This window comes from Mobula birostris, chromosome 4, assembly GCF_030028105.1.
Source record: "Mobula birostris isolate sMobBir1 chromosome 4, sMobBir1.hap1, whole genome shotgun sequence".
NCBI classification, from domain to species: domain Eukaryota; kingdom Metazoa; phylum Chordata; class Chondrichthyes; order Myliobatiformes; family Myliobatidae; genus Mobula; species Mobula birostris.
This window is the reverse complement of record NC_092373.1, coordinates 164,094,001-164,116,690: the sequence shown is the minus strand read 5'-3', so window position 1 is coordinate 164,116,690 and position 22,690 is coordinate 164,094,001. Positions and strand designations below refer to the sequence as shown.

The 22,690-nt window shown below is 40.8% G+C and overlaps 1 protein-coding gene across 1 annotated transcript in view; it reads right to left on the bottom strand.

Moving 5' to 3' along the window:
* The window catches only part of papss1 (3'-phosphoadenosine 5'-phosphosulfate synthase 1), a 77,064-nt gene that overhangs the window by 46,265 nt on the left and 8,109 nt on the right, over nt 1–22,690 (bottom strand). Inside the window, exons 2-5 of the mRNA XM_072254771.1 lie at nt 15,619–15,733; nt 7,613–7,848; nt 4,614–4,752; nt 3,094–3,212 (exon numbers count right to left, since the gene is read on the bottom strand). Coding sequence (XP_072110872.1) covers nt 3,094–3,212; nt 4,614–4,752; nt 7,613–7,848; nt 15,619–15,733 — 609 coding nt within the window. The remainder of the gene's footprint in view (nt 1–3,093; nt 3,213–4,613; nt 4,753–7,612; nt 7,849–15,618; nt 15,734–22,690) is intronic.

Here is a 22,690-nt window from a genome sequence, read left to right as displayed (position 1 = left end):
TGCCCATAGCAGGAAATGCGACAAGTGTGGAGTGCTCAGGTGGAGGTGGACTTGGTGTGGATGACACCGGTTTGAAGAGAGTGGTGAGGGTTGTTTGCTTGGCAGCATTTTGTTTTCAGCATAAATTCGCTTGTAGGGAAGAAGGATTGACTGCAGAGAACGACTGAAATGCTGACTCCATTCTAAACTTGGGTCCATGTCCATCACCATTTGTGCTAAGTGTTCCGCAGCCTTAAAAAATTCTGCCATCGTTGTTATCACCTTCAGTCTGAGTTAAATGCAGAAGGTCATCCACACTTATTTCTTCATCATGAGAATCCAGGAGTTCTACCACGTTAGCAGTCTCGAGATCTGAGAATCCTTCCCCACCAATTTTACAGCCCAGGGCCACACAATCCTAGACAGCTGCAGTGAAGGCAGGAAACCCCTCGAGGGTGTGCACACACTCCGCCAAAATTGATTTCCATGCTCCATTGAGAGTGGAAGACCTGAGCTCTTTCCAGGATTCGTCAGTGTTGTTGATGGCATGTCTGATGTTGAAGGATTTCCACCATTCCCTCACCGTTGGTAAACTCCCGGTATTTTCAAAATTGTCTGTTGCTTGCAGCATCTGAGAGATGGTTCGCCGTAAAAAATACTCCTTGAACGTGGATATCACGCCTTGGTCGAGTGGCTGAATCAGCGACGTTGTGTTAGGCAGCAGGCAACGCACTGTTATGTTAGGATGAATGCTGTCTGAATGCTTAGGATGGGCTGGCACATTATCAAGCAACAAAAGAACTTTAAAGGCAAGATTCTGTTCCCGGCAGTAGCGTTCAGCCTCAACAGCAAAATGATTAGCAAACCAATCTTCAAATACTTGATCAGTGACCCATGCTTTCTTGTTAGCTGCCCAGTGGACAGGAAGCATATTCTTACTCAAACCCTTAACAGCACGGGGGTTTAGTGAATGGTAAACTACGAGAGGCTTCATCTTACAGTCCCCTTCAGCATTGGAACACATATGCAGAGTCAACCTATCCTTTGCTGCCTTGAAACCTGATGCAGTCTTTTCATCCTTACTTATGTAAGTGTGTTTCAGCATACGCTTCTAAAAAAGCCCGGTCTCATCTGCATTAAACACCAGCTTTGGTGTGATGCCTAACTCAGCTATCAAAGCCCGCAACAGCACAGGGTAGCGTTCAGCAGCTTCGTGGTCAGCACTGGCTTGTTCACCACACACAGCTGAAGTTGTGAAGCCTGTGACGATTAACAAACTTAGAAAACTATCCCCTACTTGCATTAAAGCTAACAATATCACTTGACACTTCCTCACTAGCCTCTGAACAAAGGCGACCATAAATTTCCAAAGCTTTCACACGAAGATGATCAGAGCTAAGTGTTGTTTTTCTCTTTGTTTCATACTCAATGTACAAACTCAACATTTTCTCCATTTTTGTCATAATCCGGTGATGCACTTTGGTAACAATCTTTGAAGACACTTGAGATGAATCAATCACTGCACTTTTTATTTTCTCAGCATTCTTCTTTATGTTCCTGATTGTGGACTCACCCAGGCCAAAGTAGCGTCTCAGAGCTGTGTTACCTTCACCTGACACGGCCCTATTTATAACTTCCAACTTTTTTTTCTAAGTGTTAAAGCAGTTCTCTGCCGCTTGGCTAATGGCCTAGGACTTGACATAGGTCGCATGGTTAAATATTTCAAGTACAAAATCATTGCACCATAGGTAATAACAACAAGGTTAAGAGCGCAAGATCGCACATCCACACGCTGCCACTACCAACGGAATGAGACTGTGAGGCATGCACACGTGGCTTGTTTTGGCGGGAAAATGGTGTGTCTCGTCCCACACAATACTGGTCGGCCAACAGCCTCGCAGACTCCACTGCAAACGCACTCATAACTGTGAGTTTTGGACGTATTTAAGGAGAAGTTAGTAGAAATAGGTTTGACGCACAACTGTGACGCATATAACGGGGATGGAGTGTACTAGTCTTCTCCAAATAAAAGCTAACATTGCATTTATCTTCCTTAACACCGACTCAACTGCAAGTTAACCTTTAGCGAATCCTGCACAAGGATTCCCAAGTCCCTTTGCACCGATTCTTAAATTTTCCTGTGTAGAAATTTTATTTCTTCTACCAAAGTGCATGACCATACACTTCCCTACACTATATCCCATTTGCCACTTCTTTGCCCATTCTCCCAATCCATTTAAGTTCTTCCGCTGACACCCTGCTTCCTCACCACTACCTGCTCCTTCACCCATCTTCATATAATCTGAAAACCTGGCTATTAGTCACCAGCAGTCAACCAGAAGAGGTCTCCTTTACTCCCACTCTTTGCCTCTGTCAGTCAGCGATCTTTTAACCGTGATATCCTTTCAGTAATAACATGGCCTCTTATCTGTTTAGCAGCCTCATGTGCAGCACTTTGTCAAAGACCTGCTGAAAATTGATATTACAAATCCTATTCAACATCTCCTAATTTATATTTCTCTTTGAAGTGCTACTGCTATGGAAAATATGCCAGCCCCTTTAATGCAGTAAGCTTCCACAAACATGACAAAGACCAGATACCTTTAATGCAATTGGTAAGTATTGACCAAGACTTAAAACATACCCTCCATGCCATTCTAATATTGTTTAATGGAAACCAAGGAATCAACCTGAGAAAGCAGGCAAGTTCTCACCAGTATGTCCCTGTTCAAAAGTCAGTAGCTCCAGCAGCACAGGGCACACTTAATAGTGTGCAGGAATGTCCGTGCAGAATTTTATGATCAAATTGTTGGAATGACGCTCCAATTGAGAACTTTCCAACAGCAACAACAGATGATAGAAAGCAATATGCACAGCTAGTTTCTCATGTCTATTTATAATTGCTCTGTTGACTTCTACAGGCAAATCATGAACTTGCTAGAAAAACGCCTAAAGCCGTCAGCTTCACAGATGAGGCACTAAAAATAAAATTGTCTCAGACTGAGGTTTGGTTGTATATGTACTGGTTTCATGTTTACCTTAGAATCCAACTAACCAAGTCCTACTAAACCAAATCTTAAACATTGTTATCGAAACTTGTGGCTGAATCCATACCCTCTCCTGAAGAAGTTCAATCACTTGCTGGACACATTCATTGACAGAACAGACATCAGTCTTCAGAACCAGCTCAGGAGCTTCTGGTTTCTCGTACTCCGAATCAATACCAGTGAACCCTGCAAGAAACCAACTTCAGATCACCATTCAAAGTCAGTGACTAACTTTGCAATTTAATAAAGAATCCAGCAGCTTTGAGACAGTTGTATTAAGAAAGTACTATGGACTTCTCAGACTAGGATCTTGAAAACTGGTCTTCAAGTTAGTCATCTACAGTCTGAACAACAGGACTAAAGGTTACCGATTGCTCAAATCGCAACCATCAGTTTCCCATTTCAACCCACTCTGTGGGTAACCAGGCAGTCATAGGGAGATGGGACAGGGGTGGGGGAAGAAGTTATAGTGAGGGAGAGTTAACTTTATAAAGATAACTTGCATCACTAAACAATATTCTGCAGAACTATGGGGAATAAGTGGCACTAATTAGAGTTGTTTTTAAGTGAAGGAGGCTGAATCCTTAGCTTGGGAATGATGGGGTAGAATCCATACCAAATAACCTCATGCAATCTAAACAAAATATTATCTAGTCTCTGGATATCATTATTCCAAAGGTCTCCTTCAAGAGAACTGAGGGAAAATGGACTATTGCTATTAGGTTTGTTACTATAATATTTCATCTCATTTTGCACTACCTTCAGAATGTAATATGATCACTGCAATCCTACAGGAGACATTCACCAAATTTTGCTTAACTATTTTCCCATGGAAGTGGCTTGTTTATACATAAAACAATAACAGTCTGAACAAAGCCTTACAATTACAGAGAAAGCGTAGTGCAGATAGACAAAAAGGTGAAAGGATAGAGCGCAAGGTCAAGAATCCACTTATCGTACCAGACAACTGTTCAGTAACCTTATAACAACAGAACAGGAGCTGTCCTTGAGACTGGTGGTATGTGCTTTCATCTTTTTGTCTGATGGGAGGGGGGGAGGAAGAAAGAAAATGTCCATGTTGGGTGGGGTATTGATTACATTGACTGCTTTATTGAAGCTGATAGAAGGGGCTAGACAGAATCCGTAGAGGGAAGACTGTTTGCCTTTTTGTAAAGTCCCTTCACATCCCTGCTCTCACAGACATAGTGGAGCATCAACAAATATCTCAAAAAAAACAGACCAGCTCTCTGATTTGCCGATCTGTGTCTATAATTCTCTGCAGTTTCTTGCAGTCATGGGCAGAGCAGTTGCCATAGTAAGTCATGATGTAGAGATGGTTTATCAACAAAATTTGGTGAAGGAATGTGTGGATGTAGAAAAGGGTGAATGACGATCATTAGCTAAGTTTCCAATTCAATATTCTATTTAACAGTCATTTGAAGGATATACAAATGAAATTATATTCACGCCCACAAGTACAGAGAATTTATTTTCCTAAAACAAAGTTAAAACAAATAACCAAAGTACAATCACACATCACTACTCACAGGCTTCTTTTTCTGTTCCCCGTTTTTGTATGGTACATACCTTTTATCTCTCCAGCTCTGGCCTTTTTGTAAAGTCCCTTTACATCCCTGCTCTCACAGACATACAGCGGAGCATCCACAAATATTTCAAAAAAAGGTAGACCAGCACTCTCGTGTATGCTTCTGCTATTTTTCCGATCCTGGCAAATAGAAGGTTAAGATTTAAAAGACAGGGATCAAACATTCATTCCCAGAACTACATCATTTGACATGCAGTTTTAAAATATTAAAAACTATCAAGTAAAACAGAGGTTTTTCTATTTATGTCCCATCAAAGATACTTTATATTTTTAATCATACTTTGCGTTTCCCTGGGTTCATAAATTATTATTGTGTATATTATTATTCTGTACTTTATTATTAGTTAAGTCTGCACATTGTTAAGTGTGCTTTTAAATGTTGCTGCTGAAACAAAAGAACTTCCGACTCGGGATCAATAAAGTATTCATTCAATAAAGTACACATATACACTAAGACACCTGATAATGCCATTCTAGCAGTCATTGAAGGATATACAAAGCAAACTAACATGATAAGCTCCCACCAAATTTGATCCATTTTACTTCATTTACATACTCAGTTGAGGAGAGAAGGGAGGAGGCAGGCAGAATCTCCCCTACCTCACTCCCAAGTTGGGGAAGGAGAATGGTGGGAAGCTATTTGTTTAGATTTCATATTCTGTGGGAGAGGGAGCAAATTCGTAAATGGGGTAGTTGCTGGATATTGAAACTTTCTGCACAGCAGCTTATGATGAGCTGCAATTTGAATAAGAATTTGCAACACCAAGATACAGTTCAAACAATGAAGTACCGAAATCAATCATGAACATTGGTTTTCTGTATTGAATATGCCAATGGAATTCAGAACAACTTTCTGAAGATTCCATCCAGCTTCCATAAACTGCAACTATAGGTGAGCACCCACATTTCAGGGTTTGTGTCCCAAGAAAACTGTCCATATGGTGATTTTCTATAATGCAAAGCTGTGCCACCGGTATATGCATTAAGAAACACAAGTTGAAAATAAATCTTGTGTTGATTTACACTGCCCCCAGATAAATTTGAGAAACACACATGATAGAGGAACTCAACAGGTCAGGCAGCATCAACAAAGGGCAATCAACAACCCACAACTGTATGGCTAGGCATAGCTGAAAGACCATCTATAAAATTGCTGATGATACAACCACTGTTGGTAGAATCTCAGATGGAGACGACAGAGCATAGAGGAGTGAGATATGCCAACTAGTGGAGTGGTGTCACAGCAACAACCTTGCACTCAACGCAAGACAAAATAGCCAATTGTGGGCTTCAGGAAGGTAAGATGAAGAAACACATACCAATCCTCAGAAAGATCAGAAGTGGAGAGAGTGAGTAGTTTCAAGATATCCGAGGACCTAACCTGGTCTCAACATATCAATGTAGCTATAAAGAAGGCAAGCCAGCAACTATACTTCATTAGGAGCTTGAAGAGATTTGGTACGTCAACAAATACACTCAAAAACTTCTAAAGATGTCCCGTGGAGATCATTCTGACAGACTGCATCACTGTCTGGTATGGAGGTGGGGTGGGGGGGGGCACTGCACCGGACTGAAAGAAGCTGCAGCGGTTTGTAAATTTAGTCGGCTCAATCTTGGGTACTAGCCTACAAAGTACCCAGGATATCTTCAGGGAGCAGTGTCTCTAAAGGCAGTGTCCATTATTAAAGACCTCCAGCACCCAGGGCATGCCCTTTTCTCACTGTTACCATCAGGTAGGAAGTACAGGAGACTGAAGGCACACATTCAGCAATTCAGGAACAGCTTCTTCCCATCTGCCACCCAATTCCTAAGTTCATATTGAACCCACGAACATGACCTCACTTTTTTAATAGATATTATTTCTGTTTTTGCATGATTTTTAATCTATCCAATATATGTATACTGTTAATTGATTTACTTATTATTTTTCCTCTTCTACATTATGTATTGCATTGAACTGCTGCTGCTAAGTGAACAAATTTCACGACATATGTTGGTGGTGATAATTCTTATTCTGAACCGAAAACATTTTGGGTCAAGACACTACAACAGGACTGGAAAGGAAGGGGGATAAAACTAGAATAGTAAGGTAGGGAAAGAGAAGGAGTACAAGCTGGCGGGTGATAGGTGAACTGAGGTGACTGGGAAGGCGTATGGGTGAAGATGGGAGGATGAAGTGAGATGCTGAGAGGTGATAGGTGGGAGGTAACAGGATTATGATGGAGGAATCTTATGGAAGAGTGCACTATGGGAGAAAGGGTAGGAGGTGGGGCATCAGAGAGAGAAGGTGGACAGACGTGGAGAAGGGAAGGAGTAAGAGGGAAACGAGAATGGGGAATGAAAAAGAGGAGCCCCCCCTCCCCTTTACTATCACCTCTCAACTTCTCACTTTGCCCCTTTTCCCACACCCACCCTCATCTGGCTTCATCTGCTACCTGCCAGATTGGACTCTCTCCACTCCCCCACTTTCTTATTATGGCTGCTTCCCCCCTCCTTTCTACTCCTGATGAGTGGTCTTGGCCTGAAACAGCGAGTGTTTATTCCCCTCTATAGGTGCTTTAAAAATTCTTCTGAGCTTCTCCAGCATTATGTGTAGTGCCTCGGATTGCCAGCATCCATAGAATTTCATGTGTATATGACAGCAAACTTTTTTTCCATAGTTCAAAATTTTGGATAGCGATTTGCAAATTCTGACTAGGGGATTTTTTATAATCTGAAAGGCTATAACACAGTTATATCTATATATCTGATTTGCATTTGAAAGGTATACAATGGCATTTTCGATGTTAAAATATTAACATTGGAGAAAGAGTAAACTATCACAAAAGGTAATTCTCCAAGCAAAACTTTAGATGCATATTGAAACTGATGAGGAAAATATAAATGGTACTGCAAATAATAAACAGGATGAAGCAGTTGAAGATTAAATTAATGATAACTATAAAGAAAAAATCTGAAAGACATAAAAATGGAGAAGTACCTTTGTATATGGAGAAATAAAACTGGCAAGACACACAAGTCCAGCATCTGCAAACAGTCTAGCTACTTCAGCAATACGTCGAATGTTCTCTTCACGATCTCCTGGGCTAAAGCCCAAGTTTTTGTTTAGACCTTGTCGAATATTGTCACCGTCCAACGTATAGCAGGGTATCCCATGGCAAACTAAATATTCTTCCAGTGCCATGCTGACTGTTGTCTTACCAGCGCCAGACAAGCCTATCAAATAAAACAAAAATAAAAAAATACATACTTTATAAAAATAACTTGTTATAAATAGATTGCAAAATATATTCTCATTCATTTCTGATGTTTTCCCAGTGTTCATGACTAACTCACCTGAATAGAAAATTGATAATACTATAAGCAGCTCGCAGGTCAAGTAGCGCCTGCAGAGTAAAGCACTTTCACATAAATAACTCATAAAAAGTAATTGCATTGCAGTGTTAACTATTTCTTTGTCCAGCACTTCATGTTTTTATTAGACATTTCTAACAGTCACTGAATTATGCTTTTGATTAGACACTATAACACTGGATGGTTGTTGATGCGCATTTACTCAAGAAGGACTGCAAGGAGAAGCCACAAAACTACAGGACAGTAATGCCAACATCAGCTCTGAGAAAGTTACTGGTGCAGATTCTGAGAGTCAGGATTTGTCTGCATTTGTAAAGGCAAGGACCGATTAAGGATAGTTAGCATGGCTTTGTGAACAAGAAATTATGCTGCACAAATCTATTTTTTTTAAATATATAAAAGAGTCAAGCAAGAGGATTGATATGGCAAGATGGTAGACATCTATATCAACTTTATTAAGGTCCAGAAGTGAAAGGGTGTTTTACAGATAGGAGGCCTGTGACCAGCAATATGCTGCAGGGGGCGATGTTGGGTCCACTGTTTTCTTATCTATATTAAACATTCATATGAGAATGCAGCTGACATGGTACGTTTGAGGATGACACCAAAATTAGTCACATAGTGGACAGTGAATGAGTTAACTAAGATTATAACAGGATCTAAGTCAATCAGAAAAGTAAGCCAGGAATTTAACACAGGCAAGTGCAAAGCGTATTTTGGGAAGTTAAACCATCCAGGACTTGCACAGTAAATGGTAGAAAAGACCTAGAGGTACAAAATATACAATTTCCTGAAAGTGTCATCACAGATGGACAATACTGAAAAAGCAACTGGTTATGCTTGCCTTAATCAATCAGGGCATTTACCCCCAAATTTTTAATGTCATGTTACAACTGCACTAGACCTCAATTGTTATATTATGTGCAATTTTTGTCAGCTTGCTATAGGAAGGATGTCATTAAACTGGAAAGAGTGCACAAAAGATTGACAAGGATGTTACTGGGGCAGGAGGGCTTGAATAGGCTGAAATATTTCCCCTGGAGAACAGTAGGTTGAGGGGTGACCTTACAGAGCCATACAAAATTCTAAGAGGCTTAGATAAACTGAACAGTCTGTCTTTTTCCCCAGTAGGGGAGTCTCCAGAGGGTATAGGTTTAAAGCAAGAGTTTTAAAGGGGAGATGAGTGGCAACTTTTTCCACACAGAGGATACTGGATATATGAAACAAGCTGTCAGAAATGGGTACAATTACATTTAAAAGACATTTGGACTAGTACATGGACAGGAACAGTTAAGTGTAGGCAAATGGGACAAGCACGGGTAGGCAACTGGTTTGGCATAAACAATTTAGGATGAAGGCCCATTTTCATATTATGGGACTGACTTACTAAATATTGATGGCCATAATTAGCTAACAACTTCACTATCATTGTGTAATACAGCTACTAGAACACCTTAAAGTAAGAAAAAGATCTGACAGACTTTGCTCCATTTTTCCTGACAGTTACAATTTTCCTGATGATTTATTGTTGAGATATAATTCAGTTTGCCATCCAAGAGAATGAGTTAGCAAATTTGAAAACAGCTTGATATGTTTTTTTAACAAATGCTGTTCGAAAAATAAAACACACCAGAATATGACTACCTTTCTTTCAACTGTGCCAAGTGGACCACTTTTATATTAACTCAGCTGAAAGTGCTCCAGCATGGTAATCAAAGGCCCACCTGATTCATCCTCAGCTTTATTGGAGGACAGCATCAGCAACCTTTTGAGCCCTAAAGGTAAAGTGCTACTAATAAGCAAAGGTTGATATCCTGTCTAAATGTGCTTTATAGTATAAAAATAGCAAGATCTCCATTCCCTTTTTCTAGTTCGAAGATGTAGCTGGAACTCCCATGAGCTCCAAGCTATACCCATCTTTCTCATTAATGAAACAGGTCTTGTTCTATTCCTAACCAGTCTCCCTCCTTTAGCATTTTATCCAATGCACTCATAATTGTATTGGTGTTACTTCCTGCACTCACACATTACTTTGTGCTGCCACTTTCCATCCCGTTCTCACCCTCACATGATTCACCTTTGACCCTTCCCTTCAGCATCCTATTTTCAATTCAGCAGATACACAAGCCACAACTCATCCAAGCTTTGATCTTCAGTTTCTAGTCTCTAATGTTGGAAGAATTTAAATGGAATTAGCAAGTTCTGATGTAGGAAACTGACATTCCAGACTCTGGAGATGCTGCCTGGCCTGTTGCATTCCACTGGCATTTTGTGTGTGTTGCTTCAATTTCCAGCATCTACAGATTTTCTCGTGTTTGTGTACAATTGGTTGTTATGAGTTCAGGCAGTTTATTGTGACTTGGATGAAGATCAGACCACATTTTATGAGTAATTAATGCAGAAAACCAGGTAATTGCAAAGGGTTCACAAACTTTTTCTTGCAACTGATGTTCCACTGTTTTAATTAACTTCGATATTCTATACAGGTGGCCCTCATTTTCCGAATGTTCGCTTTACGACACCTCGCTGTTACATCTTTTACATCTGTTACATCTTTTACAGTTTCAAAATAACAAAAAAGAAAAAGGGCCCAGAGCAAAAGTTTGAGCACCCTGCATGGCAGTACTTAGTAACACCCCCTTTTGGCAAGTATCACAGCTTGTAAATGCTTTTTGTAGCCAGCTAAGAGTCTTTCAATTCTTGTTCGGGGGATTTTCGCCTATTCTTCCTTGCAAAAGGCTTCTAGTTCTGTGAGATTCTTGGGTCGTCTTGTATGCACTGCTTTTTTGAGGTCTAACCACAGATTCTCAATGATGTTTAGGTCAGGGGACTGTGAGGGCCATGTCAAAATCTTCAGCTTGCACCTCTTGAGCTAGTCCATTGTGGATTTTGAGGTGTGTTTAGGTTCACTATCCTGTTGTAGAAGCCATCCTCTTTTCATCTTCGGCTTTTTTTTAAAGACGGTGTGAAGTTTGCTTCTAGAATTTGCTGGTATCTAATTGAATTCATTCTTCCCTCTACCAGGAAACATTCCCCATGCCACTGGTGGCAACACAAGCCCAAAGCATGATCGATCCACCCCCGTGCTTAACAGTTGGAGAGGGGTTCTTTTCCATGAAATTCTGCACCCTTTTATCTCCAAACATACCTTTGTTCATTGCAGCCAAAATGTTCTATTTTAACTTCATCAGTCCACAGGACTTGTTTCCAAAATGCATCAGGCTTGTTTAGATGTTCCTTTGAACCTTTTGAATATAACTTTTTGGCTGCATCCAGAAAGATCTCCCCTCCCCCCTTTCTTTCTCCCGAGACCTCCCATCCCACGATCCTCCTCCTTCTCCAGCTCTGTATCCCTTTTGCCAATCAACTTTTCAGCTCTTAGCTTCATCCCCCCCCCCGTCTTCTCCTATCATTTCAGATCTCCCCCTCCCACTTTCAAATCTCTTACTTTCTCTTCTTTCAGTTAGTCCTGACGAAGGGTCTCAGCCCGAAACATCGACTGTACTTCTTCCTGTGGATGCTGCCCAGCCTGCTGCATTCCACAACCAATTGTACTACTACTTGTCAATACTGAGTACACCATTTAAACGATCATAGTGCAGGTTCCAGAAAGTATGTGAACCTCTGGGGTAATGCTTTCTACAAAACCAATTTGGAGTCAAGTGTTACTTACACCCCTCCCAAGAGCAAATAGTTGACATTTTGGGTGAAGACCCTTCATCAGAACTGACACCACTGCAGTCAGGTGTTCCAATCAATGAGATGAGATGGGAGGTGTAGGTTGGAGAGGTGCCCTGTCCAATAAACAAGGACACACAAAGTCAAGTTATAGACAGAGTCTATTCTTCTCAAGAAAGATCTGTTTATGTGCACCATGCCTTGATCAAAACGACTTTCAGAAGACGAGAAGAATTGTAGCGATGAAGCTGGAAGTGGCTGCAAAAAGCATTTCTAAAGACCTGAGTGTTCATCAGTCCAAAGTAAGAGATATTGTCTGCAAATGGAGAAAACTCAGTACTGTTGCTACTCCTCCTAGGAGTGGGCATCCTGCAAAGGTCACACCAAGAGCACAATGTGCAATACTGAAGGTGATGTAACAGAACCCAAGGGTAACAGCTAAAGACCTGCAGAAATCTCTGGAACTTCCTAAACTCTCTGTTCATATTTCCACTTCAAGAAAAACACTGAACAACAATGGCAGTGATGGAAAGACACCAGAGAAGAAACCACAGCTCTCCAAAAAAAAAAAACATTGCTGCATGTCTCAAGTTTGTAAAAGACCACCTGGATGTTCTACAACATTCTGGGACAATGTTCTGTGGATAGATGAGACAAAAGTTGAACTTTTTTGACAGAAACGGAGATTGCTCTGTTTGGAGGAAAAAGGACACTGCACACCAACACCAAAACCTCATTCCAACTGTGAAGCATAGTGGAAGGAGCATCATGGTTTGGGGTTGCTTAGTTGCCTCAGGGCCTGGACAACTCGCAATCATTGAGGGAACAATGATTTCAATATCTTATCAAGACATTTTACAGCAGAAATGTCAGGGTAGCAGTCCATCATCTGAAGCTTAATAGAAGTTGGATGATGCAAAAGACAAGAGTAAATCAACAGAAGAATGGTTTTAAAAAGAAGAAAACTTATGTTTTGGAATGGCAAAGTCAGAGTTCAGATCTTAACCCAATTGAGATGCTGTGGCATGACCTGAAGAAGGTATCCCAGAAATACAGGTTTCCCCTGCCATCGGAAGGTACAGCGTTCCTATGAAATGGTTCGTAAGCCGAAATGTTGTAAAGTGAAGAAACAATTACCATTTATTTATATGGAAAAAATTTGTGAGCGTTCGCAGACCCAAAAATAACCTACCAAATCATGCCAAATAACACATAAAACCTAACATAACAGTAACATATAGTAAAAGCAGGAATGATATTATAAATACACAGCCTATATAAAATAGAAATACTTTTCCACAATCATTACTGCACTGTTCTCCGTAGCAAAAATCTCGTGCAAGCACTGTTGGCAAAAACACGGCGCAAGTGCTCTCCAGTAACCTTTAAGCTATGAAGCTGTCAAATCATACCAAATAACACATAAAAATACACACAACACACATCAAAGTTGCTGGTGAACGCAGCAGGCCAGGCAGCATCTCTAGGAAGAGGTACAGCCCACATTTCAGGCTGAGTCCCTTCGTCAGGACTAACTGAAGGAAGAGTTAGTAAGAGATTTGAAAGTGGGAGGGGGAGGGGGAGATCCAAAATGATAGGAGAATACAGGAGGGGGAGGGATGGAGCCAAGAGCTGGACAGGTGATTAGCAAAGGGGATATGAGAGGATCATGGGACAGGAGGCCCAGGGTAAAAATACACAGCCTATATAAAGTAGGAATAATGTATGTACAGTGTAGTATCACTTACCAGAATTCGTTCAGCGATGGTGGTGTGTTAGGCTGAGTCGTCGCAGGTTGGGTGGTGCAGTGGCCCCCACCCTCCAGGCCGCCGACCCATACCGAACCGCAAAGCATGCAGGGGTGCAGCGGTAGCCGGGAGGCACACAGCACATCTTTAAGAAAAAAGACGATATAAACATGCTAATTAATTTCATGTTGGGCGGCACCTAATTAATTAGCATGTTTATTTCGACTTTTTTCTTAAAGATGTGCTGTGTGCCTCCCGGCTACCGCTGCATTCTCCGCGAATCGTGGGCTGGTGGGACACTGGGGTGTCATCTTGTCGTCTGTTTTCATTAGAGCAGGCAGCTCATCTTCTCCTATGACTGCCTGCCTCGATGTCGAAGGTCAAGGTTCGTCGTCTGCTGTGGCTGATGCAGAAGACTTGCTTGACTGCTGAGCCTCCCACATTTTTCTATCATACAGTTCTTTGTAAGGACTCAAACCATCCTGCAAATATCCCCTAAACCTACATTCCTTTTCAAAATTAAAGCCGTACTTTATCATTGCAGCGAAAATCTCACGCAGTTGCTTCACGTTCAGTTCCTGGACGACTTCACTTTCGGTCCGTTCGCTACTGTATTCAGTTTCAATTGTTATCCTTTCCTCTTCCAATTGCATCAGCTCTTCATCTATCAGTTCTTCGTCATGGGATGCCAAAACCTCTTCAACATCATGTTCGTCAGCTTCCACAAGCCAAACTCACCTAGTCCTTACTTCGTTCACCACAATCGAAATGCTTAATTATGTCTAGTTTTACGCTAAGTGTAACACCCTTACGAGCTCTTTTAGGCTTTTCCAATACCTTAGAACTCATCTTGCAAACGGCTGCTCACAGGCACGTGTTTAAGCAATGCCGACAAGAATGCAGTTCCGAATCCAGGGGAGAGCGGCTGCTTGGGGCGCACGCTGCCTTTTATCACGCGCTGATTTTCCCCACACGCTGCTTTTTTTTCGTAACAGTGAAAACACCTTCTTAAAGCGCAAACAGGGTACTAATGTAGGTCTTTCGTAACAGTGAGGTTTCATAAAGCGAACGTTTGAAAAGCGGGGTCACCTGTATTGCTAAACTGAAACAGTTTTGTATGGAGGAATAGTCTAAATTTCCTCCTCACCATTGTCCTAGTCTGATCAGCAGCTTCAGGAAAAGTTTGGTGGAGGTTATTGCTGCTAAAGGAAGTTCTACCAGTTACCAAATAAAACTTTTTCTAGCCTGGAATACGAATGATTAAACAATGTTCAAAAAGACATGAAAAGTACAATTGTTTGTGTGTTATTAGTTTGTCTCTTGTGTTTGTCCACCAAACTTTTCTTGCAACTGTATCTTTTACAGTAAGGAGCTGTCAAAAGCCTTCAATTATCCATTCAAAATCTGCTCATCATAGCAGGGAACATAGGAAATGGGGAATTCTTGGTTCTGTAGCTCAATGGATTTAAAGCGTATGATCACGTAGCAGGGAGAAAGGAAGACGCTTCAGGGATGGTACTTAATACTGTCAGGCTCAAAATGATCTGAGTGACGAACTGTATTGCCACATCCCTGGATTACTAATATTGTAATAAAGCCACAATTCTACCATATCCCTTGCAGAGAAGAACACAGTACTAGCAACAAATCAGGAGTCAAATAATTCATTTTTTCCAGAATTCTTATCTATAAAATAAAAGGAGACCATTCAGCTGATCAAGTCTATGTCAGTTCTCAGAGTTTTACTATCAGTCCCATTTCCACACTTATTTCACTATAACCAACATTAACACCAACTCCACCCTGATTCTCCTGCTATTCATTGTCTTGGAGTTCTAGAAGGGAAACCAGAGAAAACTACACAATCTAAGGAAGACAGTGTTAATTCCAAGCACATCACAGCAGTGATCAGGATCAAACCCAGATCACTGGAGCTGTGAACTCACAGATGTGACAATATTCCAGTAGTACTGAAAATGGTACACAAGAAAAAAATAACGCAACATGAATTAACAGGACTGCGACTTCGACTGAGCATGAATGTTGAGATAAACAGTTGAGCAAGTTGAAGCTTAGTTAGGGTGTCAGTAGGAGAGTAGCAAGAAAAATTCACAGATTCTTCACTGCATTGAGTGCTATACCAGGAGGAGGTGGGCAACACAGGAGAGTTTAAGGGAACATTTAAAAACAGAACAAGGAACATTACCTGTAAGCCAGACAGTACACCCACGAAAGCCACCTCTGGTTCCTACAACTTGTCCACGCTTGTTCCTGCTAACATGGTGAGCTTGGAAGGTCACATTGGTTGCCCTCTGTTTACCCTGTAAGACATGTCAATGAGGAGTGAATGGCAAATACAGTGCAATTACAAGTTACTTCATGAAGAGAGAAAAAGAATAACACAACATTGCATTTATAGCTATGTGACCAATGAAGGTCCATAAATAAAATATCTATGTAAGAATCTAGAGACAACTTCTCTAAAGAGTGCCTAGAATGCAGAACTTGCTACCTTATGGAACAGTCAAGGCAAAGAGCACAGATCATTAATGAGAAAGTTAAGGGAGAAAAAAATTGAATGTTATTTTGATATAATTAGATAGAGCAGGAAAAACCTGAATTAAAATTGGAGGTTCCAAGAGCTTAAATATGCTTCAAGACATTGTGGTCACAGTGGCCTGCTTGTATGATAAGCTCTGTCTATACAATTTTATTTCACCTGCATATGACATGATTCGGCCTCCAGATTCAATATTGCCTTTTGAATTCTGAATATTTTGCCCTCACGACTATGCTGCCACACACAGCTCCAACCTGATCAAAATCGCAGATGACACGACGTTGATCCGCCTTATTTCTAGTGGTGACAAGACAGCCTACAGAGGAGAGGATGACACCCTGACACAGTGGTGGCATGATAACAACCTCTCCCTCAATGCCCAAAAAACAGAAGAGCTGATTGTGGATTACAGGAGGAACGGAGACAGGCTCACCCCAATCAGTATCAATGGGTTTTGCAGTTGAGAGGATGAGTTGTTTCAAGTTACTTAGTATACATATCATCAATGATCTCACCTGGACCGTATACACTGGCTTTGTGGCCAAAAAAAAAAACAACAGCGTCTCTTCCACCTCAGTTGACTGAAGAACTTTGGCAAGGGCCCCCAAGTCCTCAAGATTTCTACAGGAGAATCATTGAGAGTATCCTGACTGGCCATATCACCGCCTGGTATGGGAACCACACCAACCTCGATTGCTGGGCACTGCAGTGAGTGGTACAGACAGCTCAGCGCATCCGTGGATGTGAACTTCCCTCCACTGAGGACATATATAGCAGAAGGCACAGAAAGGTGGCCTGGAAGATCATCAGTGACACCAGTCACCCCAGCCATAAACTATTCAGCTGCTTCCATCTGGCAAACGGGCCCGCAGCATTAAAGCCAGGATCAACAGGCTATGGGTCAGCTTCCTTCTACAAGCCGTTAGACTTTTAAATTGATGTCTGTACATTGCAACGGAGACATAACACAAGGATTTTTACTCCCTCGTTGTGGGATGGTTGTAAGATTTAAATAAATTCAATAAACTCAATTCAATCTTGTCCTTCAAAGTTATCTCGAATAAGTTCTTCAGGGAGTTCTTGGTTTTAGGCAGTCCTTGGGTTTTATTTCCAAGAAATTATCTTGAAACAACAATTAATACCTTTTTCTAAGTTAAAGTTGAAAGTTTGCAATGACCACTACATCAGTGCAGCTATCAAGATGTCCGCATGGAAGTAGCAAAAATCACAAAATTCTGTCTCTGGACTTTTCAATCTGTTACTTAGAGCAACAAGCCAAAAAAATTACAATTTACATGGGGGGGCGGGGGGGGGGAAGGAAACTTCACTACATTAAAGTTGCCAAGGGAAACCAATGATAAAACAAGAGAACAATAGTGAGTGGGGAATAATCTCTAACTTCGATTGATCCCACTGCAAAAGGATTAGCAACCTTCATGATGCAAATATGGTTTGAGACACAACTCCCTGTTGTTCCTATTTATATTGAAAGACTACATGAATGATAGTCACCCATTCAATAATTCTGCAATATATGTGTAACTTGCTGATGCAAGTTTGTGGGGTGGAGATGGAATAAATTCTATATTCACTATGAATAATCAAGATCTGTGGAACGTTGCCAATGCAACTGTATAGCATAAGTTGAACTGATGAAAGCACTGTTAATCAGTGGGAGGAAGAATTTGAAAAGAATGTGCATAGGTCCTCTGCAGTGAAGACTCAGGCCAAAGAAATGACTACTATACAAAACAAACCTGCATCTTCAGTTTTGTAACTTCAGTAAACTAAAATTAAATTCACAAACTCTATTGAGATTCACATAGAAATAGTTCACCAAAGCATCACTCAGGTGGAGATTTATTACGCTCTTAGCTCCCAATGGAATTTTGTAAATACCCAAGATATTATTTTTAACATAGGGGTACCAAAAATCTGTGAATCCCTCGTGTCCTTTCCTGCTGTTGTTGTTGACAGCCCATTAATCAGGTGCCAGGCACCTGCAGAAATGTGAACAAACAACTCTGTGCTTAATTCCATAATATTTGAAGCTTTGGTGGGATCGTAAAAGCCGGCTGGTGTCCATGAGTGGTTTAGGGTCTCAAAATTGATCTTAGTGCTTACTTGCAACTAGTTAGCTTGCAAACTTTTTGCTGAATTTGAGTGCAGTTAGACACCTTCAGCAAGAGTGGTAAACTCATGGCAAACTAAAATGGACAAACATTCCTGTTCCAATATGCCAAAGGAAACTGAACATTTCAGGTGGGTTGAAAATTGAAAATAAAACTGGAGAATTTATTTATACAATCCCAAGATTTTCTCCTTGATCCTTCCCATGTAATAAAATTATGAATCATTTTACAAATAACAAAATGGCTCTGGTGTAGACAGGTCCATCCTCAGCAAGCACTTACAGAATTTTTGAAAGCTCAGACTATAATACATTTCCATCCCCAAACAAAATGCTTTGATCATCTTTTCCAGCAAAACTTCAGAGGAAAAAAAAACCTTATTAATGCTCTTTTAAAATGCAAACAAACTCAACTTGTTGCTTCACCCTGTCCTCCCAAACAGGCATCTTTGCTGAGTTAATTGTTGGTTAAACATTATACTACAAGACAGTTCATGATAGTCCCACAACAACAAACAAGAAGAAGATGCCACAAGCAAAACAGATGACTATATCAATAGTCACATGTGATTTCTAGATTATATAAAAAAGTTGAATCAGGGAAAACAATATCAACTATAAGGAAGCTGAAGACACATGTGTAATTCACCTCAAGAGCCTGATAATATGTGTTCTGCCGAAATTCACAGTTAAATATATTTTAAAGAATAGCTTGTGAAGAAACTGCAAAAAAAGGAATTGCTCACCTATGCAGAGACAAGGATGTGTGAAACAAAGGCAAATATGTATTAGTAAAGTGGTCAATAGTGATTAATCTTTTACCGTCTGTAATTTCATGTGACATTTCATGCCACATTACTTATAATGCTTACATTTTTTTATTATTTTCATGGTATGTTTGTTTTAATACATTTTGAAAGAATTCTGGGTTGCGCTGCTCTGTGAGTCTTTACTGGTTTTCACTTCACACGGATAGCTTTAAGGCAGGTGCACGAGAAAGCTACTTACATAGCAATTTTCAAGCTGCAAGCTTTGGTCTGAGAGCCATGGAAGTGTTCATTCTCTCCCTTTAATATTGCAACAGATTGCAATAAAACAAATGGAAAAGTTTAAAAACTCAGAAGTGGAAAGTAAATTTATTGAAGTACATACGTCACCATATGCAACACTGAGATTTGTTTTCTTGCAGGCATACTCAGCAAACCCAAGAGCCACAATAGAATCCATGAAAGACTGTACCAAACAGGGCAAACAACCAATGTGCAAAAGACAACTGTGCAACCACAAAAGAAAAAATAAATAATAATAAATAAATAATCGATATTGTTCTACAAGTCTGTGGTGGCCAGTGCTATCATGTTTGCTGTTGTGTGCTGGGGGCAGCAGGCTGAGGGTAGCAGGCATCAACAGAATCAACAAACTCATTCGTAAGGCCAGTGATGTTGTGGGGATAGAGCTGGACTCTCTCACAGTGTCTGAAAAGAGGATGCTGTCTCAGTTGCATGCCATCTTGGTCAATGTCTCCCATCCACTACATAATGTACTGGGTGGGCACAGGAGTACATTCAGCCAGAGACTCATTCCTCCGAGATGCAGCACAGAGCATCATAGGAAGTCATTCCTGCCTGTGGCCATCAAACTTTACAACTCCTCCCTTGGAGGGTCAGACACCCTGAGCTGATAGGCTGGTCCTGGACTTATTTCATAATTTACTGGCATAATTTATGTGTTACTATGTAACTACTTATTACTATTTTCTATTACTATTTATTATTTCTATGACTATTACTATTTACTAATAGCAATATTACTATTACTATTTATTACTTATGGTGCAACTGTAACAAAAACCAATTTCCCCCAGGATCAATAAAGTATGACTATGACTATAAAGAACATGAGAGGAGTCCTTGAAAGTGAGAGTCCATAGGTTGTGGGAACAGTTCAGTGATGAGTGAATGAAGTTATCTCCACTGGAATATACTATTCCTAGAAAATGGAAATGTCTACAGTCATACAGCACAGAAACAGGCCCTTGGTCCCAAATAGCCCTACTGACCAAGACACCCTTTTAAGCTCGTCACATTTGTCTAATACATTACAATCAATCACAATCTAAATACCTTTCCTACCCACTTTCTCAAGTGCCTTTTAAGTTAAACCCCATGTTTAAATAGAAATTGAAATTAATTTAAAAATTTAGATCCCACAAGTACATTTGTTATATTAAAATTTGTCAGAAATTCTTAAACTGAGTTATTAAGAATGATTAATTTTCATACAAAAATGATTTCTGTCCACTATTAGCAATAAAAATACCAATACTGAAAGCAAGCTTGGGTGAATGAAGAAATAACAAAGGTATGCAGACCATGTTCAAACCCTACTGTATATACCTTATATTCCTATTGAGAAGTGTATATTGCAAATTGTGTGTAAAATGGCTGTAGTAATTATACCTTCCTACTAATACTGGTTCTCCTGGCAACAAAGCAGATTAGAATTAAAACAAAACAAATTTACAAAGAATTTTCCATTTTAAGCAAGGCATACCACACACCTTTAGTGCATTTTCATTTGGGCTGGGCAGTTTAGTTTACCTCTTCAATAGCCCTAAAATACTTTCCTCTCCTCTAAATAGACTGATTAGGTACAATGGATTATTTGGTCCCAACAACCTTGTTTCTCTTGTTCTTGTTTCTCTGCTTTAAACATTAGGTTTCAGAAGGGTTATCGACCTCAAAAGTTCCAACTCCTCCACAGACACCACCTGCCTTGCAAGTATCTCCAGTCTGTTCTGAATTAGAAATGGAGCAAATTATGAGCCTCAATATCATAGCAAATGTTTCTGAACTGCCCTGCATTCAATATTGTCAGGCTCACTTTTATACCCATCTTAAAATACCAACTCTCATGGCTCTCATTTGCTCTATTTCTCTTACATCATCTCTTTTGCCTAAATTCTTGGTTCTTTCTTACTCATTTCCATCTTCTTCTGTTATGATGTTATTCCTTCCTGCCTCTGAATCTCTGCAGCTTTCTCTCTTTTATGCCCATCAGCATTTCATTCTCTTTCTATTCTGCTTTGCCTTTGTTCTACCTCTCTGATCACGATTTCTCTTTCAGACAATGACTTAGATACAAGATAACTGCGCCTCCTTTTCCTGTATCAAATAACCAGCTTTTCCTGTGTGTCAGGACTGACCAATTCTAATGCGAGATCATTCACGTGCAATATTAAATCATTTTCTTTATCTTTGCCCATTTAATGTGTACTTTCAACACCTGCATGTTTCTCAAGTTCTGCTTCTATTGTTCCATCACTTGCTGTTTCCACTTTCTCTAGGTCCCAGCTACCTTACACTGTGTGTACTCCCCTGTACTCTACTGCATAGAATCATACAGTTATAAAGCTTCAGCCCAACTGGAGAAAGCTGACCACAGCATCCTCCCTGCTAGTCCCAGTTACCTCTGTTTGGACTGTAACCCTCCAAGCCCTTCTCCTCCATGTACCTATCCAAATGCCTTTTAAATGTTGCAGATGTATCCACGACGACTTCCTATAGCAACTGATTCCAGCTACTCAATACCCTCATTAAAGGTTTCTTTTAAATTGCTCCCCTGTAATATCTGCTTTGGACTCCCCTATGACTGCCCACTTTACCCACACCCCTCATGATCTCAGAAAATTCTCTAAGATAGCGATTAGCGAAACACTTTACAATATCAGTGACACAGGTTCAATTCCCGCCACTGCCTATAAGGAGTTTGTACGTTTTCCCCGTAACTGCGTCGGTTTCCACTGGGTTCTCCAATTTCCTCCCACAGTCCAAAGGTGTACCGGTTGGCAGGTTAATTGGTCATTGTAAATTATCTCGTGATTAGGCTAGGGTTAAATCTGGGACTGCTGGGTGACATGGCACAAAGGGCCGGAAGTGCCTATTCTGCGTTGTATCTCAATAAATACCAGAGACAAGTTGCAGTGGTAACATCTCTGGCACCGAGACAGGACCCTCAGCTCAGAAGGGAAGGAGGGAAAAGAGGAGAGCAGTAGTGATAGGGGGTTCGATAGTTAGGGGGACAGATAAGAGGTTCTGTGGAAGAGATCGAGAATCCCGGATGGTCTGTTGCCTCCCTGATGCCAGGGTCCACGATATCTCCGATCGAGTTCTCGGTATTCTCAAGAGGGAGGATGTCATGGTCCATGTAGGGACCAATGACATGGGTAGGAAGAGTGAGGAGGTCCTGAAAGGCGAGTTTAGGGAGTTAGGCGCCAAGTTAAAGGACAGGATCTCCAGGATAGCAATCTCAGGATTGCTATCAGTGCCACGTGCAGGCGGGTTTAGAAATAGTAAGATAGCACAGATCAACACGTGGCTGAAGACATGGTGCAGGAGGGAGGGCTTCAGATTTATAGATAATTGGGCAGTTTTCCAGGGAAGGTGGAAACTGTTCCAGCGGGACGGTCGACATCTGAACTGGAGGGGGACAAATATTCTTGCAGGTAGGTTTGCTAGAGAGGATCCAGTGGATTTAAACTAGATACGAGGGGGGAGAGGAACCAGAGTGTAGGAACAAATGTAGGGG